At 34.7% G+C, this 15906-nt stretch overlaps 3 protein-coding genes and 1 pseudogene across 4 annotated transcripts in view; 2 read left to right on the top strand and 2 right to left on the bottom strand.

Annotated features, from left to right (window-relative positions):
* Positions 1 to 1463, top strand: part of LOC111386489 (G-type lectin S-receptor-like serine/threonine-protein kinase LECRK2) — a 2670-nt gene extending 1207 nt beyond the window's left edge. The window contains exon 2 of the mRNA XM_023010955.1: positions 3 to 1463. Coding sequence (XP_022866723.1) covers positions 3 to 1205 — 1203 coding nt within the window. The 3' untranslated portion in view covers positions 1206 to 1463. The remainder of the gene's footprint in view (positions 1 to 2) is intronic.
* Positions 1464 to 3955: 2492 nt separating this feature from the next.
* On the top strand, positions 3956 to 5026 carry LOC111386488 (annotated as a pseudogene).
* A 2227-nt stretch (positions 5027 to 7253) lies between these two features.
* On the bottom strand, positions 7254 to 9171 carry LOC111386490 (UPF0235 protein C15orf40 homolog). The gene is made up of 3 exons (XM_023010956.1): positions 8888 to 9171; positions 8705 to 8793; positions 7254 to 7656 (listed from the first exon to the last, which is right to left on the bottom strand). Exons 1-3 carry the CDS (start codon positions 9048 to 9050, stop codon positions 7525 to 7527), a joined length of 384 nt encoding a protein of 127 aa, XP_022866724.1. The 5' UTR covers positions 9051 to 9171; the 3' UTR covers positions 7254 to 7524.
* A 956-nt stretch (positions 9172 to 10127) lies between these two features.
* LOC111386487 (autophagy-related protein 13b-like) lies at positions 10128 to 14642 on the bottom strand. Of its 2 annotated transcripts, none has more exons than XM_023010952.1 (4): positions 14322 to 14642; positions 12677 to 14248; positions 12417 to 12601; positions 10128 to 10668 (listed from the first exon to the last, which is right to left on the bottom strand). In XM_023010952.1, the coding sequence occupies exons 2-4, from the start codon at positions 14087 to 14089 to the stop codon at positions 10401 to 10403; spliced, it is 1866 nt and encodes a 621-aa protein (XP_022866720.1). In that variant the 5' UTR covers positions 14090 to 14248; positions 14322 to 14642; the 3' UTR covers positions 10128 to 10400. The 2 variants fall into 2 exon arrangements, with proteins under 2 accessions (XP_022866720.1, XP_022866721.1); XM_023010953.1 differs by having other exon boundaries at positions 12677 to 14232; positions 14322 to 14641.
* Positions 14643 to 15906: the final 1264 nt, after the last annotated feature.

Here is a 15906-nt window from a genome sequence, read left to right as displayed (position 1 = left end):
CGGCTCTCTTCTCTCAAGGTGGAAACTGCAAAAAGCAAAGACTTCCATTAAGATATGGAAGAAGATCACAAGGCAGTTCAGACGTTGCTCTTATCAGGGTGAGCAAAACAACATCATCATCGACTCAAGGAGTTTTGGGTAAATCGGGCAAAAAGATTCGTTTAGACATCTTAATCGTCAGCATTTTACTTGTTGCTTTGGCTGCCTTGATCTTCGCATTTAGTGGGATATATGTCCACAGAAATCGTGTTAGCTATAAGAAGATCTCTAAGTTCGGAAATGTTGAACTGATTGAGGATGTTGGTTTGCGAGAATTTAACTACGAAGAACTTGTGCAAGCAACAAATGAATTCAAAGAAGAGCTCGGTAGAGGAGCATCTGCCACAGTTTACAAAGGGATCTTATCGAACAACAAAAATGTTGTGGCCGTGAAGAGGCTCGAGAAAGAATTGGAAGAAGGAGAAAAAGAATTCCAGACTGAGATGAAGGTGATAGGAAAAACATATCACCGTAATCTGGTCCGACTTCTTGGTTACTGCCTCGAAGGATCTAAGTGGATTTTGGTATATGAATACATGAAAAATGGAACACTTGCAGATATACTTTTCAATCCCGAAAACCGACTATATTGGGAAGAAAGAATTCGAATTGCTCTTGATATTGCAAGAGGCATCCTCTATTTGCACGAGGAGTGTGAGACGCAGATCATTCATTGTGATATAAAACCACAAAACATACTCATGGATGAGCATAGGTGTGCAAAAATTTCCGACTTCGGACTGGCAAAGCTCTTAAAGAAAGATCAAACAAACACCTATACACAGATAAGAGGAACTCGGGGTTATGTAGCCCCAGAGTGGCACAAAAAATTGCCTGTGACAGTTAAAGCAGACGTTTACAGCTTTGGAATTGTTCTACTAGAGATCATATGTGGTAGAAAAAGTGTTGATTGGAGCTTGCCTGAAGATGAAGCTATTCTTGATGAGTGGGTCTACAAGTGTCTCCAGGAAGGTGAGACAAGTAAACTGGTGCGAGATGAGGACGTCGACAAGAGAAAATTTGAGAGAATGATTAAAATTGGTATATGGTGCATCCAAGACGAACCATCTCTCCGTCCATCGATGAAGAAAGTTTTATTGATGCTGGAAGAGACTGTAGACATCCCAGTACCTCCAAGTCCTACTTCTTTCCTAAGTACCATATAGTTTTGTTGAGGCCGAAGGGACCGTACACATCTCAAGTTTTCTGGAATGTTAAATAAAATAGTCAATTAAATTATGTTTTGTTTGATTTTAGGATTTTCTTTCTGGTTCTGAAGTATTGATTTTGGAGCTTTAGTTAACTGTTATTCACTCTGTTTCCTAAGGACTAAAATATAGTACACATGCACACGGGCTAGCCTCAATTATAATTTACTACTAGATGGCTACAACGCTTTTATCTTTCAAGTGACACGAACTTCTCGCAAGTTTTTTCATCCCTACTCACTTAAACAAAATCATTTACAAAATTACAATCGTCAACAACATAAATCGAAATAGCTTTGAAAACTTTGACGAGCTTGAAATTTACACTTCGATAAAAGTTTGCTAAACGAATTCACGATCACTTAAATTCTGTAAAGTTGTGAAGTCTAATTATCGTCATTGTACGGAATCAGTACGCAAATCGACATCTATAAATAGGTAGCCGTCTTCAGAACTTTGTATTATTGACATCAAAGAGAAAGATGTTAAAGAATATAAGATATGCAATTTTCTATTGTGAACTTCTTATCATAATGAATTATTACACAGATGAAAGAAGACATCGCCTCTCATTGAGGAGCATTTCTATAAATCCTATGTATTCTCGTTTGACTATTTTTCTTTCTTCAAATTAATTGCTTTCAACTAGATCTCTAATTTTTCAAAAATTGGTATCAAAGCCTTTGTTTTTTATTGAGAGCAATGGCCGACGAAGAAGGAATGTCACTAGGAACTTCAAATTTGATGGTATGCTTTTGCGTTCTAAAAAAATGCAAATTGATGATTCTGTGTAAAGTAAAAAATTATACCATCCATTTCTGAATGAGAAGCTGGGAGGAAAATATTCATATCAGGACAATAACATTATTGGAAAAAATGACGAGTAATTCATCAAATTTCACCTTTTCCAAGACACGATGCCATCAAAATTCATTTAAGCCATTAAAGTGAACTGCTGTAAATGCCTATATATCATATAATTCCATCATACTAACATTGAATTTAAGAAGAAAAAAGAAAGAAGAGAAAACCTTCATCATTCAGAAGCCAACAATAGCTAAACAGATACACGCGAAAGTTTCAAATTTAAGGACGACTCGTAATAAGAAGTGGCTTCACTATTTTTTTTTTTTTCCAAAGCAATCATTTAGTAGACTTTAGACAAATTTGTGAATATATCATGTAGTATAAGACGAGAATTTGAAAGACTTCTAATAAATTCCCAAGAAAGATTGAATTCTGCAGTCTACGCTGAATCTTGAGTTTGAGACTCCAATCCAAATAATAAAGAAAAATCGTATAGAAATACTAACTTGCATATGAACCAAGATTAAAATATTATTAGTGGTTCCAAATCACTTTGTAATTAATACTAATATTTTTTAATTAATCCCTTACCTGGTGCAAGATTGGACTCCAATCTTGATTAGAAAGAGTAGATTTTATTAACCACATTATTCCATCAGATTAAGCCCATGTTTGATGGGGGTTTATTTTAGAATAAATTTTGTAAAACGTAATTCTTTTGGGAAATGTGTGGTCAAAAAATATGTAACATTTTGGATTTACATGCAAAATTATTCTATTGAGGGAAGTTGGTTCGAAAATGAGTTAGAAGAAAAATAAATTTTAAAGATTAGGGCTCAAATAGGGAATAAATGTACTTTGATTTGACAGGAGTTAAATTTTTGAACAACTGTAAGTTGACATGGTCAAGAGAAGCCCTGTTCCTCCACCATAAAAATGAGGTTCTGTTTGGACAACTTGTGTATGAGGAAGGATTACATGGTGTGAATCATTTGAAATTACATGGTTTAGATCCTACAATATTTTATTCTAAAAGAGGGGAAACTACTTTGCAGAGTAGAGAGGTACATTTGATATCCATAAGCAATAATAGTTGGACAAGTGGAGAATGTTAGGACCAACCAAAAAGCTCGACGAACTAGATTTTTTTCCCTAGATTCATGCATTTATTCATACTGCGTACATACAGAGCTTCAATTTATCGACTGCAATGAGCCAATAGTCTCCAAGGAAAGTAATGAGTTCTGTAAATAACACCTTCCTCGATGAAAGAAAGAAGCTTAAACCCAAGAAAAAATGGAAACCCACCCTCCATAGCTTTTTCACTATATTCTCATACTTTCTGCATTAAAGACTGCTTCTGCCCAGAAACAAAGTTATTCCCATCTATCCCTATCGCCTGGGCTTTCTTTAACAGTCAGTACAAACTCTCCATAGCTGTCTCCTTCAGGACTCCATGCATATGGATTCTACAAGAAAATCAATGGCTATTCTGTTGGAATTTTTCTTGCCAGGAATCCTGGAAAAAACTGTCATACGGGCAGCAAATAGAGACAGTCCGACTTTTTTAGCAATGCCGTTTGATACTAACAAAAGATGGAAGGCAGTTTTGCAGCAAGAAGGTAGAGAAGTAAATGTTACGGATCCCGGCAAGTCCATTGCTTCAGCTTCAATTCTCAACAGTGGCAATTGCATGCTATCACGTGGCAGAGTTTGGATCAGATGCTCTTTTCCCCAACCAACGCTGCAGAAGAGATTTTCTCCGCTGCTTCAGCAACTGAATATGATGTTTTCGAAGGAATCACGAAAGAACATTGTGGAAGAGCCTGCTGTACCTGCTATGCAGCAAACTTTCTAAATGGAAACTGCAGAAAGCAGAGGCTTCCATTGAGATAAGGAAGATGAGTAATTCCAGCATTACCCTCGTCAAGGTAAGTACAACTACACCTCAACTCAAGGAGTTTCGGGTAATTCTGGCACAGAAATCAAGAGAGAGATTCTTGTAGACATTGTGATTGTCAGCATTTCACTCGCTACTTTTGCAACCTAAATCCTGGCAATTTCCTGGCAAAGAAATCAAGAAAGAGATTCGTGTAGACATCGTGATTGTCAGCATTTAACTGGCTACTTTTGCAACCTTAATCCCGTCGATTTCCAGAGTTTATGTCTACAGGAATCATGCAGGGAGATATAATAAGGTCTCCAATTCCAAAAACGGAAATGTTGAACTGATTAAGGATGTTGGTTTACTAGCATTTACATACGGAGAACTTGTGCAAGCAAAATAAGATTTCAAAGAAGAGCTCGGTCCAGAAGCATCTGGCACGCTTTACAAAGGGATGTTAATGAACAATGGAAATGTCGTGGCTGTGAAGAGGCTCAAGAAAGAAATGGCCAAAGGAGAAAAAGAATTCCAGACTGAGAGGAAGATGATAGGAAAAACAAATCATCGTAATCTAGCCACTTCTTGTGTACTACCTTGAAGGATCTAAGTCGCTTCTAGTATATGAATAAGCATTGGATCCCAGATAAAATTTTCAATCCTGAAGATCGATCATGTTGGAAAGAAAGAATTTGAATTGCTAGTGATATTGCAAGAGGCATACTCTATTTGCACGAGTGTGAGACACAAATCATTGATTGCGATATAAAACCTCAAAACAAACTCATAAATGAGCATAGGTGTGCAAAAATTGGGGACCTTGGACTGGCAAAACTTTTAAAGAAAGATCAGACAAACACCCGGGATAAGAAACCTGAGGTTATGTAGCTCAAGAGTGGCACAGGAATTTGCCTCCAACAGTTGAGCAGGTGTTTACGGCTTTGGAATTGTGCTACTAGAGATCATATGTGGCCAAAGAGAAGATTTGTTGATCGGACCCTCTCTGAGGATGAAGCTATTCTCGAAGAATGGGTTTACGACTTTTTTTTAGGCATGGCAATTAAGTAAACTAGGGGAAAATGAGGAGGTTGACAAGAGAAAATTGGACAGAATGTATTTGGTGCATCTAAGATGAACAATGTTCTAAAATGCACACATATGCTCAATGCTTTTTTGAAACATCTAGCATATGCAGTATGCGCGTGATAATGCAGTCAACCTATTTCGTTGATCGCATATGCACGCTTAAACGACAAAATTTGCACACATTTGTGTTAAAAATTGTGTCAAAATTAGCCTAACAAAGCCAGCCCATTTTTGTAACTTGAAAAATAAAAGAAAATAAAATTGAGCTGAATAGACATCAAATTAGTCCAAATCACACAAGCCTATGAATTATATACAGCAATCTGTGGGATTTTGACTTTTAAAAAAATCAAAAATAAAACAAATGTTGTTTAGAGATGAAAACTATCTACGTCAAGCCCGAGCCTCCATCCTTGATCCTTCTCTAGTTTTTACTAGCAAGTGAGGCCAGTAATGTATAATCTTGGATTGTTGACAGCTGTGATTTAGAGGAGGAGGTTCACAATAATATCTTACCATCTACAAGATAATAATAGCAATTCTCGAGTTGAAATAAGGTAGCCTAATGAAGATGATTTTGCATCAAATGACACGAAAGATCACTTGGATGAAGAAGAGATTAAATTGGAATCAATAAAGAGTTGGACAAGATTTAAGATTCTTTTTAAGTTGAAGTTCGTGTGTAGAGGGTGTTTGGTAGGGATTAAAATTAGATTTTTAGTAGATTTTCATAGAAGTTTTTGAAATGTATAGTTAAAAAATTGTGAGATTCATGAAAAATGTGGTTAACATTGATTGTTTGACTTTGACTCAAATTAAAATTTAATTAAAATCTGAGCCAAACGGAGGCCTAATCTAATTGCAAGAATTGATTATCAAGTAGTTATAATATTCATGATTTTGAGTATTATGTTTTTGTTGAAAAAAATGCTATTTTATTTTTTTATTAGTTTAAAATATTTAAAATAATATAAAAAATTGAAAAACACATAAGCATGCATATATTTGCAATACTTGATGCTCGACAGTAACGCTTTGCCGCACATTATACATTTTAGAACCTTGTAGATGAACCGTCTCTCCGTCCATTGGTGAAGAAAATTTCATTGATGCTCGAAGGGACTAGACAACCAAGTACCTCCAAGTCCTACTTCTTTCCCAAGTGCTCTTTAGCTAGTTTATTCGCCTTTTTTACTCTGTTTTATCTTTTTTGTGCCTTTGTGCATGTAACTTTAGTGTTAAAATAAATTAGGCAGGCAGGCTACTGATTGATTCATGCGGTTAAGTAACTTAAGTTATGAAATGAACCAAATGTTCGAATCAATTAGAATATGAATGTTGAAATAACACTTCTTCGACATGACTTCCATTTTCTTGGATGTTAAATATAACTGCCACATAACTTATGCTTCATTTGATTTTAGGATTTTCTTTCAGGTTTTTGGAAGTTTGATTTGGGAGCTTTTGTTCTCCATTAGGGTTGGGCAAATCTCCCGTATCGAACCAACCGAACCGAATCCGACGGTTCTTGTCAAATTAAATACCCGAACGGGTATCTGAATTGAGAACCGACGGGTACGGTTCGGTTCTAGACCAAGAACCGAAAAATCGAATAAGAACCGAATCTTTCTAATTTTTTTTTATATTGAATAAATCAAATTATTTTAATATTAATATTTTCTAAACAAATTAACAATTTCTAAATCCAAATTTTTGGCCCAATAATTTGTTTCATTTTTAATTTTTTAATTTTTTGCCCAATTACCCATTTTATTGTTTCATTTCTAAGCCCAACAAGATCCAACTCACTAAATAACCCTAAACACCTACACTAAAATGCATAACGCTGTCTCGACTCTCGTCCTTGACATTCCAAAACCTATACAATCGCCGGTCGACGCTGTGACCTCCGTCGACCGAAACTTTGACCGTAGCAATCATTTGAACAAGGTAATCTACTAACCTCTGACATTCCAAAATCATTGAATGTGTCATTATTTGTATTTATATAATGTTGTTATAAATGTTTAAAAAATTAATTATAATACGGAACCGAACCCGATCGGTTCAATAATTATATTTGGACCCGACGGTTCCATTTATTAGATACCCAAAAATTTTGGTTCGATTTCGGTTCGGTTCTAAGAGAACCAAACCAAACCGACCCATGCCCACCTCTATTCTCCATTATTCACTTCGATGCAATCTATAAGATCTCATCTAAAATAACATTGAAGTAGAAGACCACAAATTTGAACAGGCCCAGACAAACATGGAAATACCAAATGTTTTCTCAGTAGATTCAGGACTACATTATAGTGTCATATGATAACCAATTAAACCCAAATATCATTGATATCATATTTGTACAGATTCTATGTGGATAGAGACAAAGGTTCCAAGAGAGTTTTCATTACGGGATTCTACAACTTCAAAGTGCAGAACAACATTTTCAAGTATATCTTGGTCAATTGTAAAAGGTAGAAACAAAAACCCCTGATATCACTGATTCTTTATAACTCCATCTAGCGCATCAAATACACTCTGTAAATTTGTGCCTTCCACAATCACAACCTTATCCCTTGATTTTGATCCAGAACCTATGGAGACTTGCCTTCTTTTTACCCCCATAACCTGTTCAAAATGACCGATATACTTTTGAAAATTTGCCTACAGGAATCAAACCTTACTTTCTAAGAAGAAAAACCATGACATAAAAGAACAAAGAAAAGATATTTAAACAAGATAGCAACTTGCTTGAACGAAAATACTAAGTAATTACTTAAAACTTTCAATAATGCTGAATTCTACTAAAAAATACTTTTCTCCAACAAAAGAAGAGACCAATTCTATCTCCTGAAATTTACCATGCAAAACAAAATTCTGTATGAGCATCAGCCATACTTATTGGTACATTATTATCACAAATTCAGTGGACACAATTAATAAGGTTCTCTGTAAACCTTGATAAGTATCCAAATGTCCCTTTCAAGGTTCTAAAAAATAGTAAAACCTTAATTACCAAGAGAACTTAAAAAATATGCAATGAATCAAGGAGCTCAAGTAGATGTTTTCTGTTTACATGGCAAACTAAAAAATATAATACATTTCAATATGAATCCACTCAAATAAGTCACTCTTGATAGCTACACTTTAATATAAATTCACTCAATGAATCCACAGTTTCTTATACTTTCAAATGCCTAGTTTCCCTTAATGGTCCTCATGGAGTTGAAAATTGAATTGGTAATTCTGACACCAAATTTCACAAATTTTCATCCACTAAGAAATATTCAAGATATAGTGTAGTGATCATTTGAAGTATCAAACTTAAGTCAAATAGAATCATACTTTTATGCTTAAACTTAGTCGAAGATATTCAACATACAAATTTACAGCAGAACAATAACATCATCAATAAAACTTATAAGCAGTTCATAAAAATATCACTACTTCAAGCCGTGGGCCAAACTTTTACCAGAAGAATGCCATGAAAATTCATATAAGCCATTAAAGTGAAGATTGCTATGCATGCCCATATATCATATAATTCCATCAGACTAACTTGAATTGAAACAAAAAGGATAAATAAAATGGTAAACAACTAAACAAGCAATATTCAATTCATCATTCAGAGAGAGCTAAACAGATATATTCAATAGTTTAATAATCGGGGGCTTACGGTGCTAATATAATCAATAAGGGCAGCATTAGCTTCACCATCTTTGGCTGGTGCATCAATTTGCACTCCCAATGCCTCCTCGTCAAAATCTGTACGTTTTGCCCAAATATTAAGAGTGAAAATCAAGACCCTCCTTTTATCACAAAACACTGATCTTATGAACATATGAGAAGTAGGGAGGACCCGTGATGGTGGCGATTTTGGAACCGGGCTTGGCGTGGATGGTGATGGCGACGGAGGAAGGTGGGATTAACCGCATGCACGCAGGGTATTTAGCGGCGGCCGGTGGCGGCGGAATTGACTCGGCCGAGTTGCCTTTCGATTTACCTTTCTTGTTCGGAGCCATCTGCTTCTCGATCTTTGAATATGGAGTTCTGAAACTACTGGAATTTGAGATTTTCCGATTTCAACGTGTACTGCAATAGGTGAAGAAGATACTTAAAAATAATTTCTATACTTTCACAATTTTTGAAACACCTTTTTCATTAAAAATATTAATTTTACATTTACCTCTTTTTATAATTTTTTTAACAAACTTCCTTTTCATCAATATTTCAATTTTTCAATAAAAAATCAACATTTTGACGAGTCATATGAGTAACATGAAAATTTTAATACAATTTTTTCAATCATTTATTTTTTAATAAAATAATATTACACATAAATAAAAAAAATTCCTCCTTTTCTATATACACATTCTCTCAAAAATTACTATTTCAAAATATATTTTAATAAAATTACTCATTATAAGGATTGTCTAACATGGGCTATTTTATATATTAGTTGAACGTTGTTCGATGTGATATATTGACGTTCTATTATAATACATTTTAAATCAACATAATAAATGTCACGAGAACAAATTACCTTCAATTAAATTAACAAATTTTTTGAACAAATTCAAAAGAAGAATAAATTTCGTACAAAATATTGTTTTTACCAAAAATACTAATTACGAGCAATTGGGAGCATTTATGGATCGAGTAATACTATTTAGCTCCACGAATATTTAGGCTCAGATTGATACACATTAATATAAAAATGAGAATGAAAAGTATAGCCTTTATGAACTCTACACGAGAGATAGAAATCAAATTTGATGATTTGATGTGATGGATAACGGTCATATTTTTCATTTTAATGAAGAAAAAATGAGAAACAAATAGGGGCTTAAATATCTGTCTAAATGATACTAATGTGACACTAAATAAAAGGTATAATTAAATAAATTACTTAATTTAACTTTTCATTAAGTACATCACTTAATGCCACTAATGTTAACATTATTATTTTGGATCAATGAAGATCTGAATTCGCACGGCTCGGACTGAATAAAGACCATATCGGTGGACAAATTCGAACTAATAAATAATAAAAAGTAAAAACCTATACATTATTTACACGTCAAGGATCTCCATTAGCATTTATCCAACTTCCCAAAATTTATATACAACCCAAAAGTATTGTACACCATACACAGAGTTCAACTGCAATATCTGCAGTTAGATTAGAGACACCTTCTTTCGAAATTCCAAGTCAAGCTAAAAATATATACAATGATGGACCAGAAACTTCGACACTCAAGAAAATTATTTACAAATCTTCGAAATACGCTAATAGGAACTCAAAAAGTTGAGGTTTGCTTTGCTCGAAAATCCATTTCGACCAAATAATAATAGTAATAAACAGCAGTGGACTATGCCTGAGTTCCTTTACACTGCTTCAGCAGTAATTCTTTCATTTTCTTATACTCCACAAGCTCTGTAAATGCATCAGCTGTAGTTTTGGAAGACTCTATTTCAGAGGATGAGAAATTCAAAGAAGCCGATTCCCCCAACAGTGACTCTGGTGAAATTTCCTCAATCACGGGCTTGGAGTCCTGCACCAAATTAGTCGTGATAGAGATGTCTGGGCGGAGAGGGGGTGCCTTCTCCAGCAAGTGAAAAAGAGCTGCAGCATCCGGTCTGAAAGCAACAATGGAATTTCAGTTTGTAAACATACTGACAGTCATAAAATTTGAAGAGACTCGCAATTTAGTTCAATGCAAAGCTCCTTCAAAGAAAGTAATACACACACAGTAGAAAAATGCTATAACTGGATGCTCAAAGCAAGCCTGCCCAATAAGCATGAGCAATGGTACTATGAGCATGTTGACTGAGATTAAACAACGTAAATGTGACATTTACTTAACTTTTTGGTTCCAAACAAGTTAAATGAAGTTAATTATATCGAAGGCACCTTTTGACTTACATGGAAACAACTATGTTTGGCTCATGTTTATGACTTGTTCACAAAACCACGGTGGAAGAGGACTCAATGGTCTCATATAAAATGAGAACAGGATGCACACGTACTACCCACTTATTCACCACTCACTTATATCTATTTATAATTTAAACCCTATATAAACACTTCTCAAATATGTTGGAATATTTATGAAAATTATCTAATAATAATAAAAAAAAAGTATTTAAAAATTCTTTATAATAAGCATTTTTTTTATTTTATATAGGTACAATAAGCATTCATACTTTCTTACTGAATAAAATGGCAATCAATATCTATACTTCTTGTCAACAGTGACATTACCGGCCACCGAGAACCTAATTCCGAAAATTATATGCATTTAACAATGGTTTTCAAATCTAGTTTCAATACCAAGCTCCTCCACATTTAGCAATGTTGGAAACTTTTTTTTTTTTTTTTTAACGTGGATGTCCAAACCAGCTTACGAGCACCTCAACTAATCCCATGGGACTCTGAAATTTACAGCTGACTACTCACCTCAGTAGCCCTAAGGGGACTCAAACTGGTGACCATTGGAGAGCAAACTCAAGGCCTGACCACTGAACTACTCCTCAGGTTTAGCAATATTGAAACTTCTTTGAATATAAAAGCTTTTTATTTAACCTTTCTTCAAAATTTATAAGCAACTGATGTCCATATATATTTTGTAAAAGTATGCATTGTTCCATTAGCCAAAAACCCAAATTAAAGTAAGAATATAAAACACCTTAAAATTAACATCAACTTATAAAAGACCTTAAAACTAAAATCAACTATTTTTCTCTCTCTCTAGAACCAATTGGTCTCCAAAATTACGTCTCTCAAAAACCAACTTCAGTACTACCCATCAATAATGTCTTGGTACTATTCTCTAGTCAATTAATTTGCAATACTCGTAAGATCATTCACACCTTAACGTGACTATCGGTAAACAACTTTCTCTCGTGTGGATAAGAACTTCACAGAAGATTCAAAATAAAATCTCTTTCTGAGCACCCTTTCAAATGTCATCTTGAAGAGTATTAAAATTATTCCAATGTTTAAGAGAGCATAAAAAATATTGTAGATCTTGTGCTCCTTTCTAAGCACCACTAACTTGCCTTCTTCATGTTCACCAATATTTTGTCAAGCATCCAATTGTTGATTGAAACATACCAACACTCCCGTAATACATATGCACATTTTTGTATAACAGTTTTGTTTTCCTTCACTTGTGCAATCCCTTGCTCCAGAACGCTCAGAAATTTTTCTGTTCGGTAAACATAACATATTTTCAAACTTACCATGTTGCTAATTTGGTTATGGCATAAGTTTTAGATTTCATGGAATATACAATAAGTGTGCCAATCTCTAAACCAGTTAATGCCACATGTATCGCACGTGTATATAATAACAATAACTCCCATCAAGAATATCACGTGATTACCTGGTACTTGATTCGGGTAGGTCATCATCATCCGGAATCAATAGGCCAGAAAATTCAGAATCATCAAAATTATCTTGAAAAGAAAACCTACTGGGGCTTCTAGAGAATGATTTCATCGATGAGCTGTTTGATGATTGCTTAACCCCGGATAACTTTCCAGCTTCCTCTTTAGCGGAAGCAAACAACTATTAAAATAATAGCAGTTAAAAAATTGGCAGGGGAAAAAGAAATATAGTTTCTAAGATGAGAAAGAAGAATACCTTGTCGACCATTGAGCCAGTCGGATACAGACCTGCATATCCATCAGTCTTAGCAACCCTGTGTCCACAGGTTCCCATGGAAGGTGACGGAGGCAACAATTGGTTTTTAGGCATCGAAGCAAGAGGAGAAAGCCTAGATACAGAAAGTCCAAAAGGAGCACTTTCAGACCGAAAAAGAGCCTTTAATATATGACTAGCCGGATTGTATGCAGGTGGTGATGGAGATGGCGATGATGATGGCGAAAATGTAGGGGAAGGCCAGTACTCATGAAAATTTGGATCTTTCATGTGAGCTGGAGGTGTTTCATTGGGAATATGATGACGTAAACTTGCTGGAGGAAACCGATGTGATAGCTGTTTTGGCATTGAAGCACAAGATTCAGAGTATGTAGGTGAAGGTGAGGGATTTACTGAAGACGGAGATACTCTATATAAATCATAACTCCAGCTATGACGTCTCCCAAATGGAGACGAAGACGGGGAGCATTGAGACACAGGAACAGCTGTAAACCTCTTAAGTGGTTCCACCATTGGGCTCCCAACGTATTCGTGAATGACTTGTGGAGAAATTGGGGTGGAGGGCTCAGAAATGATATCCAACTCTGATGAGAAATAGACCACTGAGAGGCAGAGCCTACCACAAGAAGTGTCAAGTGGAGGGAACACAAAGCTTTGCATATCTGCCTCTTCTCTACCTGTGAACGGCTCAACAAATGATGATACCCGGTGACCAAGATTGTATGCCCGAATTTGGGCTGACGAAATGAGATCACGAAAAACCTTATAAGCCGGCAAAAGTCTAACAGTCGCGTACAAAGACCTCAATAACAGTATTGACTTCTTATATAGTTCATGCGAACTTTTACAAGTTGCTCGATTACTCCCCATCACACCACCACCATTGTCACCGCTTTGCTTACTCTCATACTGTACAACCCACCTCTCAATAATTTTTTCACTCTCAATCTCACACCCAAATTCATCATTTTCAGAACTGCAACGGTACCACTCTTTGCCAGACAAATTCCTTGCATACCCTCTTTTTGGGGAATAATTCACAAGGTCCCAATTGCCTGACCTTTTAACTAGAATCACGTCAACAATCATGGGTTCGAGATTACTCTGATGCGAAAACCCTATGTTCTCCAGTGCCGCAGGGCAGTCCCTATGTGCTAGTTTAAACCACTTATCCCTCAGCCCAATACTCGACGAGGAACATGATGACGGCGGGGATGGGGACGAGGATGGCGATGGGAATGGGAATGACAAAATTTGCTCACTGCTATGCTTAGGAAATGAAACATACGGGCACCGCGATTCAAGAATTATATGAAGACATCCAGCGAAAATTACAGTAATTATTTGTTCAATTTCAGGGGCTCCCGACCGAGTATTCCCATGATATGATGCCATATTTGCTAGCAACCACAATAAACACCAAAATTTCGCGAAAAAATAAATAAATAGCAGCTAATGAAAGCTCACTGTAAGAACTACGAACAGAGAATTCTAGTGGGCCAAAAAAGAACGGTAAATCAATAAATCAGAACGAGAACCTGCACACAAATTGAACTGTAAACAAATTAGAATTGCCCGGAAATATAAATTGAACTTAAATTTATGTGAAGACTGCGAGTGGACTCACTGTTTCGGAGAGCCGGGATTGCACGTAATTCAAAAAGGGCTCAGATGGTATTATTGTCCACATATAAACGTGTACAACCATCAATCTATGGCTTCTTTATGTCTATACAACTATACAAAGTAATATATCGATAAGCGCTGCATATCTATTTCACTCCCTATATTTTCTGGTTGCTGAATATGAAGAGAACCCATTGGAAGGGATGATCACAGAGAGGAGGAGTGCAGTTCAAAATTATAGAGAGAGAAAGTGAAGTGTGTGCGTAAATCAATGAGTTACCGTCTCGGCAGCAAAAGGGGAGGAGAGGAAGAATAATATGTGGTTAAATAGGGATTGATGGAGATTTGTATGTTTACTTCATTCCGAACAAAATTTAGTGGGCGTTTGACACGAAAAATGAATTTTAGAATAGGGATTGATGGAGAATGTGTGGATGAAAAATAAATAAAAGTTTTTTATTTACGTGTAATATTATTTTAATAAATAATGTGCGGTTAAAAAGAATAGAGAAAAAAAATTATTTTGATAAAAAAAAAAATCAAACGGGCCTAATTATTGAAAAAGGAAAAAAAAATACACACACCTAATAAACAAATATAATAGTTGATAAAATGAATGATTGAAAAGTTACAAATTCATAAAATGTATGATTAAAATTACTCATTGATTTTGACTTTGAATATAACACCAATTTGACAATCATTATTTTACAATATTTTTTTCTACGTATTCATTTTCAACCACGCAATCAAACAATAAATATTTTTCACTTAAACACGAAATTTTTTCCTAATTTTTAACCACATGTTCTCTAAAAATTTACTATTCAAAATATAATTTTTCCAAAATAATAGCCATCAAATAAGGCTTAATTTGAGCTTGTTTGAGCCCCATTAAAATGTCAATAATGTATTTTTGAATAGTAGATTGATGGAGAATTTATTGTTAAAAAATAAGAAAAAAATTTAAATTTATGTATAATATTATTTTATTAAAAAATGTGTGGTTAAAAAGAATGAAGAGAAAAATATATTTTGTAAAAAATGAGGTTTAAACAGGGCTTTACTTTTTTAGCTTAAACAAATAGAGGCTCAATAATTAATGCTATTCATAATCAGCTACTAACTTAATTACCCTAGGAAGCAACTTCTAGTTTGATGCATTAATTTCCTAAAATTATATTGCCTCAAATAACAAGCTAATGTATGAAATAATAGGCTGTCAGATAAGATAATTAATGCAATCGTTGACTATAAATAATATTACTCTATCCAAATAGGACTTAAAAAAAATTACGGAAATTGCAGCACTCTATCCAATTAGGACTTTAAAAAAAAAAAAATTACGGAAATTGCAGCTGCTATATCAAATATTTCATTTTTATGCATACTTGACCCAAACATTTACTTTATAGTATCCATGGTATCAAACATTTCAAAAATTAGCACCTGCTGTCCAACCGTTAGTTTGATCGTTGTTGATCAAAAAATTGACCTTAGCTATAATTTTGACTAATTTTAAAAGGATAAAATGGTAACTTTACGTTTTTTCAACAAAAAAACACGATTACAATATATAAATAATA

The sequence above is a fragment of the Olea europaea genome, unplaced genomic scaffold, assembly GCF_002742605.1.
Source record: "Olea europaea var. sylvestris unplaced genomic scaffold, O_europaea_v1 scaffold3577, whole genome shotgun sequence".
NCBI classification, from domain to species: Eukaryota; Viridiplantae; Streptophyta; class Magnoliopsida; order Lamiales; family Oleaceae; genus Olea; species Olea europaea.
Note: the sequence above shows the minus strand (reverse complement) of the source record. Positions and strands in the feature narration are given on the sequence as shown.